Source organism: Salvelinus sp. IW2-2015, linkage group LG7, assembly GCF_002910315.2.
Source record: "Salvelinus sp. IW2-2015 linkage group LG7, ASM291031v2, whole genome shotgun sequence".
In the NCBI taxonomy this organism is placed as follows: Eukaryota; Metazoa; Chordata; class Actinopteri; order Salmoniformes; family Salmonidae; genus Salvelinus; species Salvelinus sp. IW2-2015.
The window spans coordinates 25111126-25134419 of record NC_036847.1 but is presented as its reverse complement, the minus strand read 5'-3'; the positions used below and the strand labels follow the sequence as shown (position 1 = coordinate 25134419).

General features: G+C 41.8%; 2 protein-coding genes across 3 annotated transcripts; one reads left to right on the top strand and one right to left on the bottom strand.

Annotated features, from left to right (window-relative positions):
• Positions 1 to 3560: 3560 nt before the first annotated feature.
• On the bottom strand, positions 3561 to 10866 carry gtsf1 (gametocyte specific factor 1). Of its 2 annotated transcripts, XM_023991570.2 has the most exons (8): positions 10761 to 10866; positions 10300 to 10443; positions 6843 to 6949; positions 6581 to 6707; positions 6394 to 6477; positions 6132 to 6195; positions 5937 to 6007; positions 3561 to 5776 (listed from the first exon to the last, which is right to left on the bottom strand). In XM_023991570.2, coding segments are annotated over exons 2-8 (552 nt in total). In that variant the 5' UTR covers positions 10397 to 10443; positions 10761 to 10866; the 3' UTR covers positions 3561 to 5774. The 2 variants fall into 2 exon arrangements, with proteins under 2 accessions (XP_023847338.1, XP_023847340.1); XM_023991572.2 differs by having other exon boundaries at positions 6394 to 6474; positions 10300 to 10860.
• Positions 10867 to 11725: 859 nt separating this feature from the next.
• Positions 11726 to 21087, top strand: LOC111966113 (LETM1 domain-containing protein 1-like). Its single transcript, XM_070444609.1, is given in 11 exon segments — positions 11726 to 11850; positions 14423 to 14454; positions 14721 to 14763; positions 14765 to 14834; positions 14981 to 15063; positions 15331 to 15505; positions 15676 to 15777; positions 16506 to 16534; positions 16536 to 16650; positions 20494 to 20590; positions 20698 to 21087. Coding segments are annotated over 11 exon segments (945 nt in total). The 3' UTR covers positions 20772 to 21087.
• Positions 21088 to 23294: the final 2207 nt, after the last annotated feature.

The window sequence follows — 23294 nt, the reverse complement described above, 5'->3', positions numbered from 1 at the left end:
TCTCTCACTGCCCTGAGTTTAAGACAAGGATTTAGCTATCTTAGAATTAAGAACAAATCCAAAAACGTTTTGCTTAAGGTGAAAGATAAGAAATAACGCAGAACATTTCCAATAAACTTTGAGGAATAGCAACTTTGCTTTACTTTCTTCATAAATCTATAGTTGAGGAAAATATGGCAGTTAAGAAATAAGAAATTAAGGTTTTGTGAATCTGGGCCCAGGTCCAAGGAGGGTTAGCCACCCCGTTCTAGAATGGTTGGTTAAGAATCACAGATCGGCTCTTAGACATAAACAAACTGCACAAAAACTGAAATTTCACATTTACATAAGTACTTTGTTGAAGCACCTTTGGCAGCAAATTACAAACTTGAGTCTTCTTGGGTATGACGCTACAAGCTTGGCACACCTGTATTTGGAGAGTTTCTCCTATTCTTCTCTGCAGGTCCTCTCAAGTTCTGTCAGGTTGGATGGGGAGCGTCGCTTCCCAGCTATTTTATGGTCTCTCCAGAGATTTTCAAGTCCGGGCTCTGGCTAGGCCACTCAAAGACTTGTCCTGAAGCCACTCCAGCGTTATCTTGGCTGTGTGCTTAGGGTCATGGCTCTGTTGGAAGGTGAACCTTTGCCCCAGTTGGAGGCCATGAGCGCTCTGGAGCAGATTTTCATCAAGGAGCTCTCTGTACTTTGCTCAGTTCATCTTTCCCTCGATCCTGACCAGTCTTCCAGTCCCTGCCGCTGAAAAAACATTGCCACAGCATGAAGATGCCACCACCATGCGGGCGGTCATGTGCCTTTTAGAGAAGAGTGGCTTCCATCTGGCCACTCTACCATAAAGGCCTGATTGGTGGAGTGCTGCATAGGTGGTTGTCCTTCTGGAACATTCTCCCATCTCCACAGAGGAACTCTGGAGCTCTGTCATAGTGACCATCAGGTTCTTGGTCACCTCCCTGACCAAGGCCCTTCCCCCCCAGATTGCTCAGTTTGGCTGGGCGGACAGCTCTAGGAAGAGTCTTGGTGGTTACAAACTTCTTTCATTTAAGAATGATTGAGGCCATTGTGTTCTTGGGGACCTTCAATGCCGCAGACATTTTTTTGGTACCCCTCCCAGATATGTGCCGACACAATCCTGTCTCGGAGCTCTACGAAAAATTCCTTCAACCTCATGGCTTGGTTTTTGCTCTGGCATGCACTGTCAACTGTGGGACATTAGACAGGCGTGTGCCTTTCCAAATCATGTTCAATCAATTGATTTTACCACAGGTGAACTCCAATCAAGTTGTAGAAACATCAAGGATGATCAATGGAAACAGGATGCACCTGAGCCCAATTTCAAGTCTTATAGTAAAGGGTCTGAATTTATATATATTTTTAAATTTAAACTAGGCAAATCAATTAAGAACAAATTCTTATTTACAATGACGGCCTACCCCGGAAGACGCTGAGCCAATGACCATCAAGTAGTTTCCAGGCAATAAGGAACGTTTATTGCAGTTTCTTGTCCACATATTGTAGGACATAGGCCTACATAACTATAATTTTAGCAGCTCAAACAATGCAACGAAAAGGGTATTTCACTACGAGAATCACACAAATGCATTGGATCCAACTGTAAAAGGAAGTAGAAAGTCATGACTTGTTTAGATTCCTCCAAGTGTACACTATGTTCCTAGGGGGACTCATATTCTCTCAACCCAGATGGCAACATGGAAGGAGACAGACAGTCCTCTGAACACCTCCAATATTAGCCTCCACTTTAAAAATAGCCAGTCATCATATGAAATCAATAATGCCACTTAGAAGCGACTGAGTGTGTGTTGGCAGGGCAGGTCCCTTCTAGGATTAACACCCCACTGTGGCCTTGGAGGTCTGTAACCGTAACCAATACTGCTCATGTTTGCTCACATGGACGCTTGAGGAACATCCAAATCCCATCAAGTGGAACAAGGACATTTGAGATATGAAGTAAAAACTGCCCATGGGAGATAACATAGTATCGCCAAAGTCCTAAAGGAAGCAGCCTGGACAGGTTTATCCAAATTCTAGTCCCCCTATAATCTCTTTAGGCTAGTTGCTGAAATTGATTCCATGAGTAATCAGTGGCAAGGGGAAAACCAATCTATAGTAGGTCTTGATGTATAGCAACATATGTATGAAAGATTACATCTTTAAAATGCAAAATGTATTTGCAGCATACATAGTCAAGTATAATTCAATAACTGTCTCTACACAGTGAATTGTGTATAAACCTAAATAGACTTTTCAGCTACAAATGGATTAACAGTGCCATCAGGTGGCTCCTTTAAAAATACTTATGTCAGAAACCTAGCTTGGCAAAGAAGCCTCAGAGAGCAGAGCATCACTACACAAAAACAATGAATGTCTTTGAAGTCTAGTTTTTAATTCAAGAAATCATGAACCTTGACATTCTTCTCACTTAAATTCTGACTGTCGTCATTCAAAAATGAACCTCATCATTTAGTTGTTCTTGAAATGTCATATTTTGGAAAGCTTCACTGGGAATTCAAGAATCTAATATATTTTCTGAGCATCATGAAACAGCTGACATTTCACTTCTTGCATAAAGGAAACGATGGAATAACTTCATAGTTTGTTAAATCATATTGAAGAGAGAAAAAAATATATATATATTTCACTAACTTGGATGTTGCATGGGAGATAATTAATAGGACGTTGTCTAGAGAAGAGCACTCTGGATTTGACACTGTGCGTGGACGCTGCAACCTTTCAGCAGCTGCATCAGTTATCAGTGCGTCTCATCCTGAGGAAAATGACCTCTTCACGTGGTGAGAAAGTAGGATCAAATCTGCTTGTAGAAGACTGGAGACAGTCTAACGACCATGATAGGATCATGGTTGCTTCAAAGTAGGWTTGTAACCCTACTTGTGTTTAAAGACATGCATAAATGTCTTTTTTTTTTTTTTTTTTTACATCTTTATATGTATTTTAAAATCACATTTTTAAGTTCAGTATGTTCCTTGAATATATATATCTTTTATATCTCTTATTTTAAAAGTTGAACTGTTAAACATTGGGGTTGTTTTCTTTTCATAGCCTCTATACCAATGCTATCGAATGTGTCACCATCCTTGCAGGAATACCAATAAAACCCATGTGTGGGATATCATTAACCTCTTTTGCGCAAGTTTAAAAACAAATGACATTATCATTACCTAATACCCTGTCTAAAGTAACATTCATGCAAACAGCTCACGTCAAAGAAAAGGCAAGTGTTGAGCCCTACTGTGACTTCTAATAAAAGCACCGTTGCTAAATACATACTATATAGAAATTCAAACTCAACTCTGGACCTCGAAGCCATTCACTGTTCCCCTTTAAATCAGGAACTGATTTAGCCCTATGCCACCAGGTGGGTGCAATTAATTATCAGGTAGAACAGAAAACCAGCAGGCTCCGGACCTCACAGGGTAAGAGTTGCGTACCCCTGCTATATAGTTATATTAGTTACACATTTAAAATATGGACAGTCAAGGGATATTTTACCCCCGATCATCTTGATAAAGGACCATACAATTATATTTTAAAGACAGTTGTATTTAATGGATTACATAAAATAGAAAACAAATAACAGTAGGCTACACCAACATTCAATTTCCATGGTTAAATTGCCACAGTAGATTTGTCTTGGTAAACAAGGAAATATTTTATTTCAGGTGTATGGAATGATTGTCAAATAGAACAAATCGCCCATGGTCTGCTCAAAGTAGGACTAAGTTGTTCCGATGATAATACCCACCAGAGGGCAAACATATMTTCAAAGACTATGGCAGCAAGCAGGACTAAGGTGACACCATAGAGATCACTACTTGGAAATAACCCGTTTTGGCTTGGACATTGCATTGAGGACTTCCACCATTTTAACATAGTCAACTGGGTGGGACTTCCTATGGGTTTAGGAAGGACCACACAATTCCATCCAGGTCATCAAGAGGGATAAGCCAATGAATTATGTGTGAGCAAACATTCCATATCTGCAGGTGGCAGTAACCAAGATGGAATAGGAAGCGAGATGTCACACACACTGTTTTTTCTGGTTCATATATAGTCAATGAACTAAGCAAACCAGACCCTGCTGCTAATGCATTGGCCCATTTTTTATTTATTTTTCTCCCCCAATGGTAAACAGTTGAAGGAGCCGCACAGCTGTCACAATGGGATGCCTGACTATCGCATCCTAGCATGTGGACTATGATTTACACTTTGCTAAATTAATGTTTATGGCTTAGAAAATAAACAATTTAAAATGTTTTCACATGGTTTTGAAATGTTGCATTATTCAAGAGTCTAGTATGATAGCTGCATGAAAAGTTGCTTGCATAGCTAGCTGAATAGTTTCCCTGCTTAGCGTACTGGACTATGGCTATCTACTCCGATTTCAGAGAATTCGTCTGAGCGTGCTTGAGCGCAGAATAACTGATGAATTTACAAACGCTCAACACCTGTTGATTATGACTGTGTTAGTAAACGTCGGCATTAAATCAATTCAATTTGTTGCCAGCAGCAAAGATGTATTTACCAACACTAGATAACATGAAAACAGCATAACCAGCTGCGTTAGTAAAATTGTCAGACTGAGGTTCTGTCATTTGTGTCTGGAAGTAATTTAGCTAGCCAACTTTAGCCAGTTAGCTTGGTAATCGACTGTGGTTGTAATGTCAGAACGCTCGGATCAATCCTACTCCTCGGCCAGTTCGTCCAGTGTGAATTGAACGCTCTGAATTTACAAACGCCCAGAGCGCACTCTGGCACTCCAGTGAATTTACGAACACACCATGTATGGTACATTTGAGCCAAACCCCCTCCGGCTCGTGACATTCCCGTTACTAATGTGAATTAAAAAGTTTGCATATAGGTGGCATCAGTCAAAACAAGACATTGTAACAAGATACAAGCTGAAACGAACCACCTACAATACGATTCCCCAAATGGTAGCTTCTTGTCATTGTTGCCATCCAGAATCACAAAACAGACTTCTGCCCCATTTGATGAACGTGCATAGTTTGTGACATTGTCAGCTAATCCATCTATGGAGATGACCTTAACAGTTGCAATTAAGAACAGCTGCGTGGATGAATGTATTGTGTATTGACGGTTTAACAAGAGATCAGTTGGGCCCAGTTTATCAAAAATTATCTGGATTTTGCCTATCGGATAGGATTAAATGTCCAACTCTAGTCCAATCTGCTTAAATGCCCTATCCATTTTCAACCTGTCAGTTCTCTTGAGCCCAACATGCAAATTGTAGACATTTAAACCGCCATGAGGACAGAACATTACCTCACTTAAAAAAAAGTTGTAATTACAGCCCAAAATCCAATAATATACAACAAACTGGCAAAATATCAAAGCAAGATCCATTAAGAGGCTAAATCAACTTCACAGTCAACATAATGAGCATCTTGAAGATATCTGATATGTGCAATACAGTGAGAATATATTCATATCTGCAGTAGGGCATCAGAAACATACAGTACATTAACAGGGAATGTTATAGGGAAACACTTCTGCAAAAAAGCCTTTTAATAACAAAAAAGGGGACACAAACCCCAATCACCATGTCTAAGGTTAGGTTACAAAGCATGCATTTATAGTCAAACAAAATAGTCAATGGGATTTTTCTCAAACGTGTCCATAATCAAGTCAAAGTGAGCTAATAAACATGCATCTATGATATAAAACTTAACTGCAAGATAGCCTCTTGACTTCCAACTTTTGTCACTCATTCTGCCCTTAGTCAGTCCTGAACAAAAATAATGAGAAATACAATGAGCCTATGAGGGACAAGTGAACACCTGGCCACAAGCTTTTAAGTGAGACAGTACAGCAAGAAAAGACAGCGTGGCTCCAAACCATAAGAAATACAGAATGCTGTAACATAAAACAGATTAAACATGACTTACACATTTTCCAGGGCAGAGTTCTTGGAGCTCGGAGTCCAGGAGTAAGATTGTTTGTAGTGCATGGCTCAGTCCTAAAAAAAAAAGGAGACTACACTTAAAACTATGTTTTAAATTTGAAAATATTAACCAGCTCTGTTTCAAATATCATATCTAGTAGCAATGAACTCCACTGCAAACTTTGTGTGGTCAGCTGACCTGTTCTGACTGATCAGGTTTGTGGACACTCCCCATACGAAAGGCACCGAAGAAATATCAGCTTCTACAAAAAGAAAAAGCTGCATTTAAATAAAATGCTGCCGATGGAAATCAATGGAAAATCTCCAGCATAAAAATATCTGAAAAGTTGCATCCACTGCATCAGTCCACAGAGTGTGCAGAAGTTGCAAAACAAATAAATGCATACATGGCATCTTTGCTTTGAGTACACACGCATAATCAGCAGTTTGAGAGAGAGTACCTTTATCCCAGTCCTCATCACAGTTGGTGTTGGTCCAGGTGCTAACAGGTACCTGCCATTTGCTCTGCACCTCAGCACTGCCTACTGGAAATAACAGAACCTGGTTAGACTCACTAAAGGGTGCAAATAGGCTTATCATTGAATAATGAAAATACAGGAAGGGTAAAACAAAACAAAAAAAGCTCACAGTCTTCTGCATTCACAGATATTCTGTCAACACAGTTAGCAATGTGGTGTGAAAGCTCATGCTTGGGCATCAGGTGGCGGGCGTTGAAAGGGCACGTTTTTAATTCACTGGCCAGTTTAGGGTGGTTCTACAGGAAAGGACAAGAGGACAGCTGAATAACTTGTTTTCCCATGTACTAAATGACTATATTAGCAACATTTAAGATGACATGGCACAATGTCATATTGCGCCTTCAACAACATTACTTCCTATAGCTACTAACTTTGCTGCATTTGATCAGATGGTATGGAAAGCGGCAGGCACGGATCTGATGGTTCTTGTCGTATGGACACTGAAGGAGTTTATTTGGATCACAGGCATCTTCTGGATCTATTGACAACAGAGAAAATAATGCCATGGAGCAAAGTTACCACCAAGGAAATTACTTAGTTAGAATGAGCTAAAAGTAGACTAATGTAGGCAAGGTGTCAAATCAAAATCAAACGTTATTATTCACATGCTTACTTACGAGCCCCTAAACAATGCAGTTAAAAAAAATACAGGTAAGAATAACAAATAAAAGCAACAAGTAATTAAAGAGCAGCAGTGAAATAACAATAGCGAGACTATACAGAGTCAATGTGCAGGAGCTACGGTTAGTTGAGGGAATATGTACATGTAGGTAGAGTTATTAAAGTGACTATGCATAGATGATAACAACAGAGAGTAATAGCGGTGTAAAAGAGGGGGGCAATGCAAATAGTCTGGGTAGCCATTTGATTAGATATTCAGGAGTCTTATGGCTTGGGGGTAGAAGCTGTTAAGAAGCCTCTTGGACCAAGACTTGGCACTCCGGTATCACTTGCCGTACGGTAGCAGAGAGAACAGTCTATGACTACGGTGGCTGGAGACTTTGGCAATTTTTAGGGCCTTCCTCTGACAGCGCCTGTTATAGAGGTCCTGGATGGCAGGAAGCTTGGCCCCAGTGATGTACTGGGCCGTTTGCAATACCCTCTGTTGTGCCTTGCGGTCGGAGGCCGAGCAGTAGCAATACCAGGCAGTGATGCAACCACTCAGGATGCTCTTGATGGTGCAGCTGTAAAATCTTGAGGGGATCTGAGGACCCTTGCCAAATCTTTTCAGTCTCCTGAGGGGGAATAGGTTTTGTCGTGCCCTCTTCACAACTGTCTTGGACTATGTTAGTTTGTTGGTGAAGTGGACACCAAGGAACTTGAAGCTCTCAACCTGCACCACTACAGCCCCGTCGATGAGAATGGGGGAGTGCTCGGTCCTCTTTTTCCTGTAGTCCACAATAATCTCCTTTGTCTTGATCACGTTGATGGAAAGGTTGTTGTCCTGGCACCACACAGCCAGGTCTCTGACCACCTCCATATAGGCTGTCTTGTCGGTGATCAGACCTACCACTGATGTGTCATCAGCAAACTTAATGACGGTGTTGGAGTCATGCCTGGCCGTGCAGTCATGAGCGAACAAGAAGTACAGGAGGGGACTGAGCACGCACCCCTGAGGGGCCCCTGTGTTGAGGATCAGCGTGGCGGATGTGTTGTTACCTACCCTTACCAACTGGGGGCGGCCCATTAGGAAGTCCAGTATCCAGTTGCAGAGGGAGTTGTTCAGTCCCAGGGTCCTTAGCTTATTGATGAGCTTTGAGGGCACTATGTTGTTGAACGCTGACCTGTAGTCAATGAATAGCATTCTCACATAGGTGTTCCTTTTGCCCAGGTGGGAAAGGGCAGTGTGGAGTGCAATAGATACTGCATCATCTGTGGATCTGTTGGAGCGGTATGCAAATTGGAGTGGGTCTAGGGTTTCTGGGATGTTGTTTATGTGAGCCATGACCAGCCTTTCAAAGCACTTCATGGCTACAGATGTGAGTGCTACGTGTCGGTAGTCATTTAGGCAGGTTACCTTAGTGTTCTTGGGCACAGGGACTATGGTGGTCTGTTTGTTGGTATTACAGACTTGGACAGGGAGAGGTTGAAAATGTCAGTGAAGACACTTGCCAGTTGGTGTCACTGGGCAGCTCTCGTCTGTGCTTCTCTTAGTAGTCTGTAATGGTTTGCAAGCCCTGCCACATCCGAACAAGCGTCAGAGCCGGTGTAGTACGATTCGATCTTAGTCCTGTATTGACGCTTTGCCTGTTTGATGGTTCGTCGGAGGGCATAGCGGGATTTCTCATAAGCTTCCAGGGTAGAATCCCGCTACCTGAAAGTGGCAGCTCTAACCTTTAGCTCAGTGCGGATGTTGCCTGTAATCCATGGCTTCTGGTTGGGGTATGTACGCATGGTCACTGTGGGGACGACGTCGTCGATGCACTTATTGATGAAGCCAATGACTGATGTGTACTCCTCAATGCCGTCGGGTGATTCCCGGAACATATTCCAGTCTGTGATAGCAAAACAGTCCTGTAATTGATCGTGTCACGGGTGCTTCCTGCTTGAATTTTTGCTTGTAAACAGGAATCAGGAGGATAGAATTATGGTTTACCCAAATGCAGGGTGCGAATTACAGGGGAGCCAGGGCCCAGCCACCTTGAATGAGACGTTAGCTCCCCTAAATGCAACTTTATTTATTTTTTTCAGCTTTATTTAACCAGGTAGGCCAGTTGAGAACAAGTTCTCATTTACAACTGCGACCTTTACTACTGTCTGCAAGACATCAATTAATGTAGGCCTAATCAATGGCAATGGCTGAATGTCATTGGGCACACTTTTTGGTGTTTTGTAAGAGATGTCTATTTCCATTCTTCAAATGGCGTGAGTATACCATTTGGTGGCTATACAAGCAGTTTGGATGATGGAATGTTGGAGTGTACGAACACGCACAGGTAGCCTACTTTTTGAATTTATTTATTTGACAATCAGATGAAAATATCATGACTGGCTGTGTTCATGCCACTTTAAAAAAGGTAATATTTTCTCTGTTTAAATGACGTCTATTATTAAATTCATAAATAGAGACCCCCCGGGTGTCATTGCGTAATCAGCACTCTGCCCAAATGGATCCAATCAAAAAGGGATAGTTAGGCCTAGGCCTGTTGCCTTCCTGTAGCATACATTAGGTAATTCCAGCAACATTGAAGAATACAAACACAATGGTGCTAGCACAGATTGTACAATGAGACATATTTCACTGGATGTGTAAACGTGAAGCATCCAGTTGGTGGTTCCACTCACTACCAAATATGGTAGTGAGAGGAAGCCCACTGGCAGGCAGTGGATTTTGTCCAACAATCTGCAAATTCTCATCAATTAAACATTTGATCTCAATAAAGTTCCAAAAAATTATAATCTGTTATAAACAGAGTGGACTAAGTTTTATAGACATTACCCTTTGCAAAAGTTTATTTTTTAAAAGCAAGCTGTTTAGGAGCACAAACGCGAATTGAGTCATTGTAAACGCGCACTTCACAGTAGGCGTTCCCTAACGGAAATATGTAGATGCATACTAGAACGCGCCAATGGGATATTGCTAGCGCGTGCTTGGCTCTGCCCACCATGACTCATTTGTCCCATTGGAAACAACAACCTGTGGTCTATCTTGGTTTAGTTATAAAAGTATTCAAGCCTCTGTCATAGTCAGTTGATCACATCCGTGCAGGACAATCAGGTCACTGCAGACAGAGACACGTGAATTAAAGTATGAGAAGTCCCTAGGAGCCAACAATCAAAAATTGTAATTGATTGAAATACAAAAGGCAATGTATATTTGACTCTTACCAGCCTTTTCCCCTTCCTCATCGTTCCAGCGTGGCAATGGCTCAGGTAGAGTAGTCTTCGAAGGACTACAAGTTGATCCAAATCTGATGGTAGACATCTTTCCTCGAAGTGTGGCCTGGTGGTCGCTGAAGCCTGGTTACCGAGCTAATTTACTCAACAAGTTCGTAGCACGTGAATACTTAAATTATCTTTCAGGTAACGTTAGGTAGCTTACAATGTTACACCATGATAGTGCATTCAACCGCTGGCTACAGTTTGAGTTTCTAATTTGCACGTTTTTTTTCCTGATACTAGCTAATAACATGTGGCATGGCCAGCCCCCTAGCTAGGAACGTTTAAATAATGATTCTGCATAATAATGATAGCTCTCAAACTTTGCCTTTCTCTTGGCAATAAACATATTTTTTTAAAGTAAACCAAGCAACGTCTTTAAAAAATAACCAGATTTAGCAAATATTCACCTTTTTAGTCAACTGAATTTGGAAGAGCGCGTGTAGCTGTAGTGGAAATTGACTTCAACTTTTAAATACGGCAAAACATGGTTTGATCCAGTGGGTGTGTCCTACAATGTCAATCAGCCATGTCATTGGCTGTCAAACACGTTGCCACAACATATGTGACGCTCAGCGAACTGAACAAAAATATAAACGCAACAATTTCAAATATTTTACTTAGTTACAGTTCATAAGGAAATTAGTAAATTGAAATAAATTCATTTGACTTAATCTATGTATTTCACTGGGAATACAGATATGCAAAATATTTTATTTAACCTTTTATTTAACTAGGCAAGTCAGTTAAGAACAAATTCTTAAAAGGTAGGGGCGTGGATCAGAAAACCAGTTAGTACTTGGTGTGACCACCATGTGCCTCATGCAGTGCAACACATCTCCTTCCCATAGTTGATCAGACTGTGTTGATTGTAGCCAGTGGAATGTTGTCCCACTCCTCTTCAATGGCTGTGCGAAGTTGTTGAATATTGGTGGGAACTGGAACGGGCGGTATGTGAGTATGCAGGCCATGGAAGAACTGGGATATTTTCACTTTTCAGGAATTCTGCACAGATCCTTGCAACATGGGGCTGTGCATTATCATTATGAAACATGAGGTGATGGCGGCGGATAACTGGCATGACAATGGGCCTCCAGGATCTCGTCATGGTATCTCTGTGCATTCAAATTGCCATCGATAAAATGCAATTGTATTCGTTGTCTGCAGCTTATGTCTGCCCATACCATAACCCCACCGMCATCATGGGGTACTCTGTTCACAATGTTGACATTAGCAAACCACTCGCCCACATGACGCCATGCTGTATGCTATCTGCCCAGTACAGTTGAAACCGGGATTCATCCGTGAAGAGCACACTTCTCCATCGTGCCAGTGGCCATCGATGGTGAGCATTTGCCCACTGAAGTCTGTTACGATGCCGAACTGCAGTCAAGTCAAGACCCTGGTGAGGACAACGAGCACAAACCACAGTTTCATCAGAGGCTGGTCTCAGAAAATCGCGCAGGTGAAGAAGCCGGATGTGGAGGTCCCATTTGTACAGTGGATTTGTAAAGTATTCAGACCCCTTGACTTTTTCCACATTTTGTTACAGCCTTGTTCTAAAATGGATTAAATAGTTTTTTCCCCCCTCAGTCTACACACAATACCCCATAATGACAAAGCAAAAACAGGTTTCGACATTTTTGCAAAAAAAATTTAAAAACGTAAAATCACATTTACCTTAGTATTCAGACCCTTTACTCATTACTTTGTTGAAGCATTTTTGGCAGCGATTACAGCGTTGAGTCTTCTTGGGTATGACGCTACAAAATTGGCACACATGTATTTGGGGAGTTTCTCCCATTCTTCTCTCAAGCTCTGTCAGGTTGGATGGGGAGCACAGCTATTTTTAGGTTTCTCCAGAGATGTTCAAGTCCGGGCTCTGGCTGGGCCACTCAAGGACATTCAGAGACATGTCCCGAAGCCACTCCTGCATTGTCTTGGCTATGTGCTTAGGGTTGTTGTCCAGTTGGAAGGTGAACCTTTGCCCCAGTCTGAGGTCCTGAGTGCTCTGGAGCAGGTTTTCATCAAGGATCACTCTGTACTTTGCTCCGTTTATCTTTCCCTCGATCCTGACTAGTCTCCCAGTCCCTGCCGCTGAAAAACATCCCCACAGCATGATCCTGCCACCACCATGCTTCACCATAGGGATGTGGCCAGGTTTCCTCCAGATGTGATACTTGGCATCCAAATCAAATCATGTCCAATCAATTGAATTTACCACAGGTGGACCAATAAAGCTGTAGAAACATCAAGGATGATCAATGGAAACAGGATAAACCTGAGCTTAATTTCGTGTCTCATAGCAAATTGTCTGAATAAGGTGTGTTTTATTTTTAATACATTTGCAAAAATGTCAACCTGTTTTTGCTTTGTCATTATGGGGTATTGTGTGTAGATAAAGGATTCTTTTTTTATACATTTTAGAATAAGGCTGTAACGTAACAATGTGGGGTCTGAATACTTTCCGAATGCACTGCATGTAATCCTTTGACCATATGTACCTCTGTGATTAATTATGATTGATTGTGCTCAAAAGTGAATTGAATTGTTTCCACACCCACCATTTTTCATTTGCGGAATGGTCATGTGACATGAAATGTGTATATTTTGGGAAGTGAGCACTGTTTGACCTGACGAAGATCCGTTTCGTATCGAAACGTTGTGAATAAAGCTGTGAATTGGGAGCTTTAACAATGTGCGCCCTTCTTGTTCTTTATATTCTTTATTAGTCCAGCACCTATGTCTTTAAGGATTTGCGTATGACCAAACTTTTCTTTGTGTGACAAGCCTGCACATTTTAGTGGCCTTTTATTGTCCCCAGCACAAGGTGAACCTGTGTAATGACCATGCTATTTAATCAGCTTCTTGATATGCCACACCTGGATTATCTTGGCAAAGGATCAATGCGGACTAAAAATTATGTAAACGAATGAGAGAAATAAGCTTTTTAGTGTGTGGAACATTTCTGGGATCTTTTATTTCAGCTCATGAAACATGGGACCAATACTTTACATGTTGCGTTTATATTTTGGTTCAGTAATGCACTACATGACAAAGTATGTGGACACCTGATCGTCGAACATCTCATTCCAAAATCATTGTCCCACCTTTGCTATAACCGCCTCCACTCTTCTGGGAAGGCTTTCCACTAGATGTTGGAACATTGCTGCGATGACTTGCTTCCATTCAGCCACGAGCATTAGTGAGGTTGGGCACTGATGTTGGATGATTAGGCCTAGCTCGCAGTCGGCGTTCCAATTCATCCCAAAGGTGTTCGATAGGATCTTGACAAACCATTTCTGTATGGACCTCGCTCTGTGCACAAGGGCATTGTCATGCTGAAACAGGAAAGGACATTCCCAAAACTGTGGCCACGAAGTTAGAAGCACAGAATCGTCTAGAATGTCATTGTATGCTGTAGTGTTAAGATTTCCTTTCACTGGAACTAAGGGGCCTAGCCCAAACCATGAAAAACAGCCCCAGACCATTATTCCTCCTACACCAAACTTTACAGTTGGCACTATGCATTGGGGCAGGGAGCGTTCTCCTGTACTCCGCCAAACCCAGATTCGTCCGTCGGACTGCCAGATAGTGAATTGTGATTCATCACTCCAGAGAACCCGTTTCCACTGTTCCAGAGGCCAATGCAGCGAGCTTTACACCCCTCCAGCCGACACGTGGCATTGCGCATGGTGATCTCAGGCTTGTGTGCGGCTGCTCAGCCATGGAAAGCCATTTCATGATGCTCCCGACACAGTTATTTTGCTGATGTTGCTTCCAGAGGCAGTTTGAAGTATTGCAACCGAGGACAGATGATTTTTACGCGCTTCAGCACTCGGCGGTCCCGTTCTGTGAGCTTGTGTGGCCTACCACGTCGCGGCTGAGCCGTTGTTGCGCCTAAATGTTTCCACTTCACAATAACAGCACTTACAGTTGACCGGGTGGATAGCACTAGCACGGCAGAAATTTGACGAACTGACTTGTTGGAAAGGTTGCATCATGACTGTGCCACGTTAAGTCACTGAGCTCTTCAGTAAGGCCATTATACTGCAAATGTTTGTCTATGGAGATTTTATGTTCTCTATAGCACTTTTACGAAAGGTAAAAACTCAGCTCGCAACAGCACCATGTTAAACTCTCAAGTGGGTACATAAATTGTTTTGTTTCGTCATCAAGCCTTTGTTGTTTGGCATCTCTATTTATTTAGATCTACCATACTGTAGCAAAATTATTTGATTTCGGTCAACCAATAAGATTTCACATTTGAAGGCAAAAGAAACACAAAGATGTAGCCTAGTTAATTTGGCTTCTGGCAGCTTCTGTGCTGCCATTACAATGAAGCCATCTTTTATATTACCATTCTTCAGCATTCCGGCTCTTTTTCCAAGATGTCAAAGAGGTGAAGGTGATAAACAAGGATGCTCACCAACAGTGTCAAAGTCCAGGACTTAACCTATCGTGATATGGAGAAACTCAGGCAGGTCGGTGGAGGCTAGGGCATACACTTGAATAACAAGGAAAGTTCTTATGTGGTTAGCAGTCTTTATAATCTGCCTAGTAGTAGTAATAGTATTGTCTGAAAAGTTCTCCTTAGCATGTAAACTTTTTCTATGTTTCTTTTTCTCAGTTTCGCAGAGACATGATTAAAGCCATTCCGCTGCTGTTAATTTCTATTCCTCCATTTGCCAACTATCTGGTGTTTGTCCTAATGTGAGTTCACTTAAGTCATCTCAACATCCTCCTCCTTTGACTAATATTCAGTTAACAAATATCTTAATGATCAATTAAATGGTAGTTAAAAGGTCAAATAATTGTGCATTTATGCCCTCAATGATAATACATTGTGCCCCCCTACAATGTATTGAAACCCTCTTTGTTCATGTCTCCCCTCTATATCCCTGCCTTACATATTCCTCCTGCAATCCTATGCCCCTCTTCCATCTTTCTCCTCTGCTTCCCTCTCCTTTTTACGACCAGGTACCTTTTCCCCCGCCAGCTCCTGATCCGCCACTTCTGGACCCCCCAGCAGCAGACAGAGTTCCAGGGAGTGAACCATTCCCACAGGGCCCAACACCACTGGGCAGTGCTGAAGGGGCTTGAGAGTGCAGGTTCACATGTCAAAGACAGCCACCTACAAGACCTCTGCCACAAGGTGGGTGAATGATACAGAAATTAAACCACTCCCTTGCATATATATGTTCCAATGTGTTCACTGTCCAAAATTTTGTTGGGCAAATATGGATATGTTTTTCCATAGGTGACTGTAATGCAACTAATAAAGGCCTCTAGACACTGATGTCTGACCGGTCCTTGTGTTTTTAGGTGCAAAGTGGGGTACACCCTAACATATCTGACATCCAGGCATTTCGAGACTTGTTTTCTGGACCTCCCCTGGGTATCAAGAGAATGAACGCAGATCAGATGGTCAGTGCTTCCTTGTAGTCTTTTTATTCAGAAATTTCCTGAAAAATGAGTCCCAAGGGTTTACGGACTGGATATCAGACCTACTGGATTTGCCTCGTCAGAAAAACACACATACAGTGAGCTCAAAGTATTAGGACAGTGACACTTGTTGTTGGGGCTCTGTACTCTAGTACTTTGGATTTGAAATAATACAATGACTGAGGTTAAAGTGTAGACTGTCAGCTTTAATTTGAAGGTATTTTTATCCATACCGGGTGAACCGTTTTAGAAATTACAACCCTTTTTGAACATACTAAGTCCCCCCATTGTAGGAGACCAAAAGTATTGGGGCAAATTCACTTTTGTGTATTAAGTAGTAAAACATTTAGTATTTGGTCCCATATTCATAGCATACAAGGACTACATCATGTTAAGTCATTTTAAAGTCACTGTAAATAAGAATAGAATGTTTCTAAACACTTCTACATTTAACTTTTTACTACAAGTGAATTTGTCCCAATACTTTTGGTACCATAAAATGGGGGGGACTATGTACAAAAAGTGCTGGAATTTCTAAACAATTCACTCATATGGATGAAAATACCCTCCAGTTAAAGCTAACAGTCTTTACTTTAATCTCAGTCATTGTATCATTTCAAATCCAAAAAGTGCTGGAGTACAGAGCCAAAACAACAAATAATGTATCACTGTCCCAATATTTTGAGCTCACTGTAAGCCTCTGTCTCCAGAGGCAACTCTGTCTCCTGTTCTTCCTGACTCCCAACTCCCATGATTGCCACTCGACGGAACAGCCACGGCATAGAGCTGCTACAGCTGGACCGTGCTCTCAGCAGACATGGCCTGCACCAGTTGGATGACTCAGAGCTGAGACAGGTCAGTGCACATCACTGGACTTCATTCTTAAGATGTACACTACATGTAATCGGATTCATGCAGTGCGTCCGGATAGTATTGAGACCCCTTTTTCCACATTTTGTTACGTTACAGCCTTATTCTAAAATGGATTACATTACTTTTTCATAAAATCTACACACAATACACCATAATGACAAAGCGAAAACAGGCTTGTATACATTTTTGCGTATTTATTAAAACGTGTAAATAAGGTGTTTTATTAAGTATTCAGACCCTTTGCTATGAGACTCGAATTTGAGATCAGGTACATCCTGTTTCCATTGATCATCCTTGATGTTTCTACAACTTGATTGGAGTCTACCTGTGGTAAATTCAATTGATTGGACATTATTTGGAAAGGCACATCCCTGTCTATATAAAAAGGTCTCACAGTTGACAGAGCAGAGCAAAAACCAAGCAATGAAGTTGAAGGAATTGGGGGAAGGGAACCAAAAAATGTCTGCAGCGAAGGTCCCCAAGAACACAGTGACCGCCATCATTCTTAAATGGAAGAAGTTTGGAACAACCAAGACTCTTCCTAGAGCTGGCCGCCTGGCCAAACTGAGCAATCGGGGGAGAAGGGCCTTGGTCAGGGAGGTGACCAAGAACCTGATGGCCACTGACAGAGCTCCAGAGTTCCTCTGTGGAGATGGGAGAACCATCTCTGCAGCACTTCACCAAATCAGGCCTTTATGTTAGATTGGCCAGATGGAAGCCACTCCTGAGTAAAAGGCACATGGCAGCTCGCTTGGAGTTAGCCAAAAGGCACCTAAAGGACTCTCAGACCATAAGAAACAAAATTCTCTGGTCTGATGAAAACAAGATTGAACTCTTTGACCTGAATGCCAAGCGTCATATCTGGAGGAAACTTGGCACCATCCCTACGGTGAAGCATGGTGGTGGCAGCATCATGCTGTGGGGATGTTTTTCAGCGGCATGGACAGAGACCAGTCAGGATCGAGGGAAAGATGAACGGAGCAAAGTACAGCGTGATCCTTGATGAAAACCTGCTCCAGAGCACTCAGGACCTCAGACTGGGGCAAAGGTTCACCTTCCAACAGGACAACGACCCTAAGCACACAGCCAAGACAATGCAGGAGTGGCTTTGGGACAAGTCTATGGATGTCCTTGAGTGGCCCAGCCAGAGCCTGGACTTGAACCCGATCGAACATCTCTGGAGGGACCTGAAAATAGCTGTGCAGAAACGCTCCCCGTTCAAACTGACAGAGCTTGAGGATCTGTAGAAAAGAATGGGAGAAACTCCCCAAATACAGGTGGCCCAAACGTGTAGCGCCATACCCAAGAAGACTCACGGCTGTAATCGCTGCCAAAGGTGCTTCAACAAAGTACTGAGTAAAAGGGTCTGAATACTTATGTAAAAGTGATATTTCAGTTCTTTTTTATAAATTTGCACAAATGAAAAAAGTAATTATGGGATAGTGTGTGTAGATTGACGGGGAAAAACATTGAATCCATTTTAGAATACGGCTGTAACGTAATAAAATGTGGAAAAAGTCAAGGGTGGCGGTCACAATTTCATCGCCGGTGAGGTTCAAGTCGGTCTGTCGGTCTCACAGTAATTGACCGTTAATTAACAAACACATTTAGCATGTCCTGGCTTCCACACAGCCTACAAGCCACTGATGCAGACCTTTGGAACATCTATATTTAAAAAGTCTAATAAATCCATGTAATATAGCCTACACCTTCACAATAAATCTAGAATGTATTTTACAGGTCTAAAGTAGCATGATATTAAGAAAATGTAGTCTATTTCAGAATAGCATACTCTGAGTTGTCCTTATGTTTGGTCCTGATCTGGCTATACCAAATGGCTGTGGGCTACACTAATTCATTTAGAAGACAAGATTTGCTTAGAATTCCGTAGCATTTTATATTATGAAGAATACAATTGAACAAAGCTGAATAAAATAAAGGATATTTTCTCCAAACGATGAGGGAGTGCTCACATGTGGCTATTCTGTTGAATGGTGTGGTGGAAATTTCAATGAACAAAAACAGGTATTCCTAGATGCTTAATTTAGAGTTTATGTAACTTTAGTTCTACAAACGTTGGGCTATAGGTTTTTATTTTTAATACATTGTAAGCCTGCATGATGCGACTAATGATGATTTGAAAAAAGTCGCTTGAACTGCATGAGCTCTGCTTTCTTTTTTGAGCAGGCTGTACACACGTCATAAGTCTCTCATTCACAATTTGACAAGCACTTGATAATGCCTTGAATGATGGCGGCATCCCCTTTGTGTGGCCGTAATGCACCCCCCAAAAAAATCCATGCCTTTTGCAGCCAGTGGCGGTTGTGCCCTTGGCCCAGAGTGCTGCGTTGTGTTCTTATCCCGGAGTGGTGCGCGCCTCGAAGCGCCGCTCACTCACATGGCTCTCCATCACGTGATTGGGTCTCTCTCAGGCTACAGGTGAAGACAGACAGATCGGGGACGCCACTGCATGCATCCTTATCCAATTCCAAGGAGCATAGTGAAGATATTGGAAGAACTGTCCATATTTACTTTGTCAGCCAACAAGATAAGTAGGCCTAACGAACAGCAAAAGCACTAGCCAATGTGAATCTATCCTCCATAGACTTTTGTACCATCTATTCATTTCTGTGCGAGATAAATATTCCAAACCGTCTGGGACAGTTGTGGGATGCGATCGATCCCAAATTAATACAACCACTAGCATCAAACTTTTTACGCAATGTGGCTGACGCAACAGATCCGAACGTTTATAAACTTAGGCTATTTCTTCACATTATAAGCACAACAATTCACACATGGCACTAGGCTATAAGCATGAATGTTCCATTGGAAAACACTATAAATGCATTCATGCTTTTATTATAAAAAAGATACATTTATGGTGAAAATAATCTTCCCCAAACTTGAAACTCACGCACTGCTTATGTATGCCAGTCAGGCTCTATACCCCTTGCATAGCAGATTAAATGTGCCTAATTTTAAAGTAATTTGGCCACTTTAGTTTTGGTAACCTTATCAAAACATAAGCCTATAGGCTAGGTTACATAAAGTGTGTGACTGATTTTTTTTAAGTTGCAAAAAGGCATTGTTTCTTATGTTGGGCGTCATTCACAAGTGATAGGCTAATATTGTCACCCATCAGACTGTTCTTGATTTCATCTTGTCTTTACATACACTAAATAATGTGAAATTGTTTTGATTTTAGAATGGACCATTATCATGYACCTGTCTCGAAACAGGGGCATGGGAAAAAAATACATGTCATCTATGCACTTAGAGCGAACGGAGGGAGCTTTTCCCATGGTTAATTTTCATGCCAGCCAGGTAGGTAGGCTATACTCCTGTTGTAAAGATAAGCAATGTGCTTAATATTAGAGAAGTTGAGAAATAAATAGTATGTCTAGCCTGATGGGATCATCTTTTTAGTAGAGGCCATCACTCTGTTTTCGCAGCAATTGCATAGCATATAGAAATGTTGTGCAACATGAGCTCTAAGTGTTTTAGATTTTCGATTACATTTGCATTGATGTCAGAGTGATTACAGGGACAATAGAGTGCTGAGTACCAGGCAGTTAGCAAGTTTGGTAGGGTACTAATGACCATCAGCAGCATCAGAGCTTGGAGAAGCCTAATTATCGTCACTAAACGGTCACTGGTAATACACTGAATGTACGGTCACTGGTATTACGGTCAATGTAACAGCCCTAGTCAAAGGGTCTGAATACTTTCAGAATGCACTCTGTCAGCAAAAACCTAAATGGATCAAATACTAGTAATTTGCCACTAGTTACATTGATGATAACTCAACCCTGGTCTTGTTAGGCCTGCTATGTCAGGGGGCTTGACTCTGGCAGTCTCAGCATCAACCAGTGCCTGGAATGGCTTTCACAGTGGCTCCAGTTCTCCTCTCGTCTGAAAGGCATCTATTCTCTCTCTCTGTGTCTCTCTCCCAACAGTGTTTTTCTGTGGGGGGAGACTGATGTAAATATGGCTTATTGTCCTCATGCCTCTCTCTCTATGTCCCAGAGTCAGAGGTCTCTCTGCTTGTGCATAGCATGGTTTTGCTCTCTACCAACTACCCAAAGCCCTACCAACATTGACAGGAAGGAACAAGGAGTGATCTGCCACTTCCATTAATTCAGCCATCTCTCACCATGCTGGGCAGGGCAACTTTCCCATAGGCCGTCAACATCTGCAGTCTACCAACGCAATGGAATAAACACCAAGCCTTACAACTCAAATCTCACTTTTAAGGCAAAGTGATTACTTGATACATTGCATTTCTGTGGTGATTGTGACAGAAATGTGATAACATTGCAACGTCTCAAACTGGTCGATAATTTCAGGCTCCAAATCAAATGTCACGTGGACACTATAACCCAACATTTTGTTTGAGAAAACTATCAGTAGAGTTAAATACAATGGAAACCCATTTTACTTTTTTCATTAGTCCACTGTTGATACAATTCCAAAATGTTTTGCATGTCAGCAGTCAAGTTATCAAGAAGCGCTTCTTGAAAGTCCAATCTTTAATTTGACTGCTGACATGAAAAACATTAACTGTATCAACAGTGGACTAATGAAGAAAGAAAATACCAAAATAGTTTGAGTGGAGTAATCGAAAAGTAATCTGATTACAATTGGACAGAACCAGTAACTAACAGATTACATTTCGAAAGTTACCTACCCAACCCTGTACAGGGGGTGGTAACAAGGAAGCTTTTGACATTGCTTTTCCCCAAAGAGCAACTTCTGAGAGTAAAGTAGTAAGTGCAACGTTTTATAGAATGTTGCTTTACATTAGCACCTAATGTTGCATGCCAATGCTGTAGTAAGGTGAACCTGGCTCTCAGGACACTGGTGAATAATCACTGCAATTCAACAGGCCATTAGACGCATTTAAAAATGTTTCAGCTATGATGGCACTTTACTTGTTCAGGCATTGTTTAGTTGATAGGAAATGCATTTCATGTTGGAAAGATTTAGTTAGAACTTTATTCACCAACCGGTGACAGTAAATAGCAAATGCCTTCTCAATCAATGTGCYTTGCTGGTGGATGGGTGCAATCCATTTTAGAATGTATGAAGTTGCCAATAAGATTCTCAGATAAATATGCAAACTGTTTTGTATTTTTTACTAAATGCATTTTATCTACTTGTTCAACTCCTTGGGGCTTTGGAATCCATTATCTGGTGTATTCGGGTCATGTCTCTGAAATAAAATGTACCACCTAAAGTACTTGTCAATGTAGAGAAATGCTCTTATTTACAGTAAGAACCAGTTGACCTGCACATTGCATGTTTACAAGCATTGTCATCACCAATTATTTAAATAAACCTACAGCCTTGTCCTTGAATGCAAATTTACTGAACATACTTAAATATCAATGTAACAATTTTACTGAGTTACAGTTCATATAAGGAAATTAGTCACTAATCAATATGGATTTGGTTGGTCACATACCTTAGAGGTAGGGGCGTGGATCAGAAATCAATTAGTGTCTGGTGTGACCATTTGCCTCATGCAGCACGACGCATAGAGTTGATCTGGCTGTTGATTGTGGCCTATGCAATGTTGTCCCACTCTTCTTCAATGGCTGTATGAAGTTGGTGAATATTGGCGGGAACTGGAACACACGTTGATCCAGAACATCTCAAACATGCTCAATGGGTGACATGTCTGGTGAGTATGCAGGCCATGGAAGAACTGAGACATGTTCAGCCTCCAGGAATTGTGTACAGATCCTTGCAACATGGTGACGGCGGCAGATGAATGGCACAAAAATGGCCCTGAGGATCTCATCACAGTGTCTCTGCATTCAAATTGCCAAGGATAAAATGCAATTGTGTTAGATGTCTGTAGCTTATGCCTGCCCATACCACCATGGGGCACTCTGTTCACAACGTTGATATCAGCAAACCGGTCACCCACACAACGCCATACACGTTGTCTGCAATTTGCCCAGTACAGTTGAAACCGGGAATCATCTGAAGATCACATTTCTCCAGCATGCCAGTGGCAATCGAAGGTGAGCATTTGCCCACTGAAGTCAGAACTGAACTGCAGTTGGGTCAAGACCCTGTTGAGGATGATGAGCTTCCTGAGACAGCTTGTGCAGAAATTCTTGGGCTGTGCAAACCTACAGTTTTATCAGCTGTCCCGGTGGCTGGTCTCAGACGATCCCGCAGGTGAAGCTCAATGTGGAGGTCCTGGGCTGGCATGGTTACACGTGGTTGTGAAGTTGGTTGGACGTACTGCCAGTCTCAAATGACATTGAGGCAGCTTATGGTTGAGAAATTAACATTAAACTCCTACAACAGCTTTGGTAGATATTCCTGCAGTCAGCATGCCAATTGCACATTCCCTCAACTTGAGACATCTCTGGCATTGTGTTGTGACAAAACTGCACATTTTAAAGTGGCCTTTTATGGTCCCCAGCACAAGGTGCACGCACCTGTGTAATGATCATGCTTCTTGATATGCCGCACCTGCCAGTTGAATTTATTATTTTGTCAAAGGAATAATGCTCACTAACAGGGATGTAAAACAAATGTATGCACAACGAGAGAAATTAGCTTTTTGTGCCAATGGAACATTTCTGGGATCTTTTATTTCAGCTCAT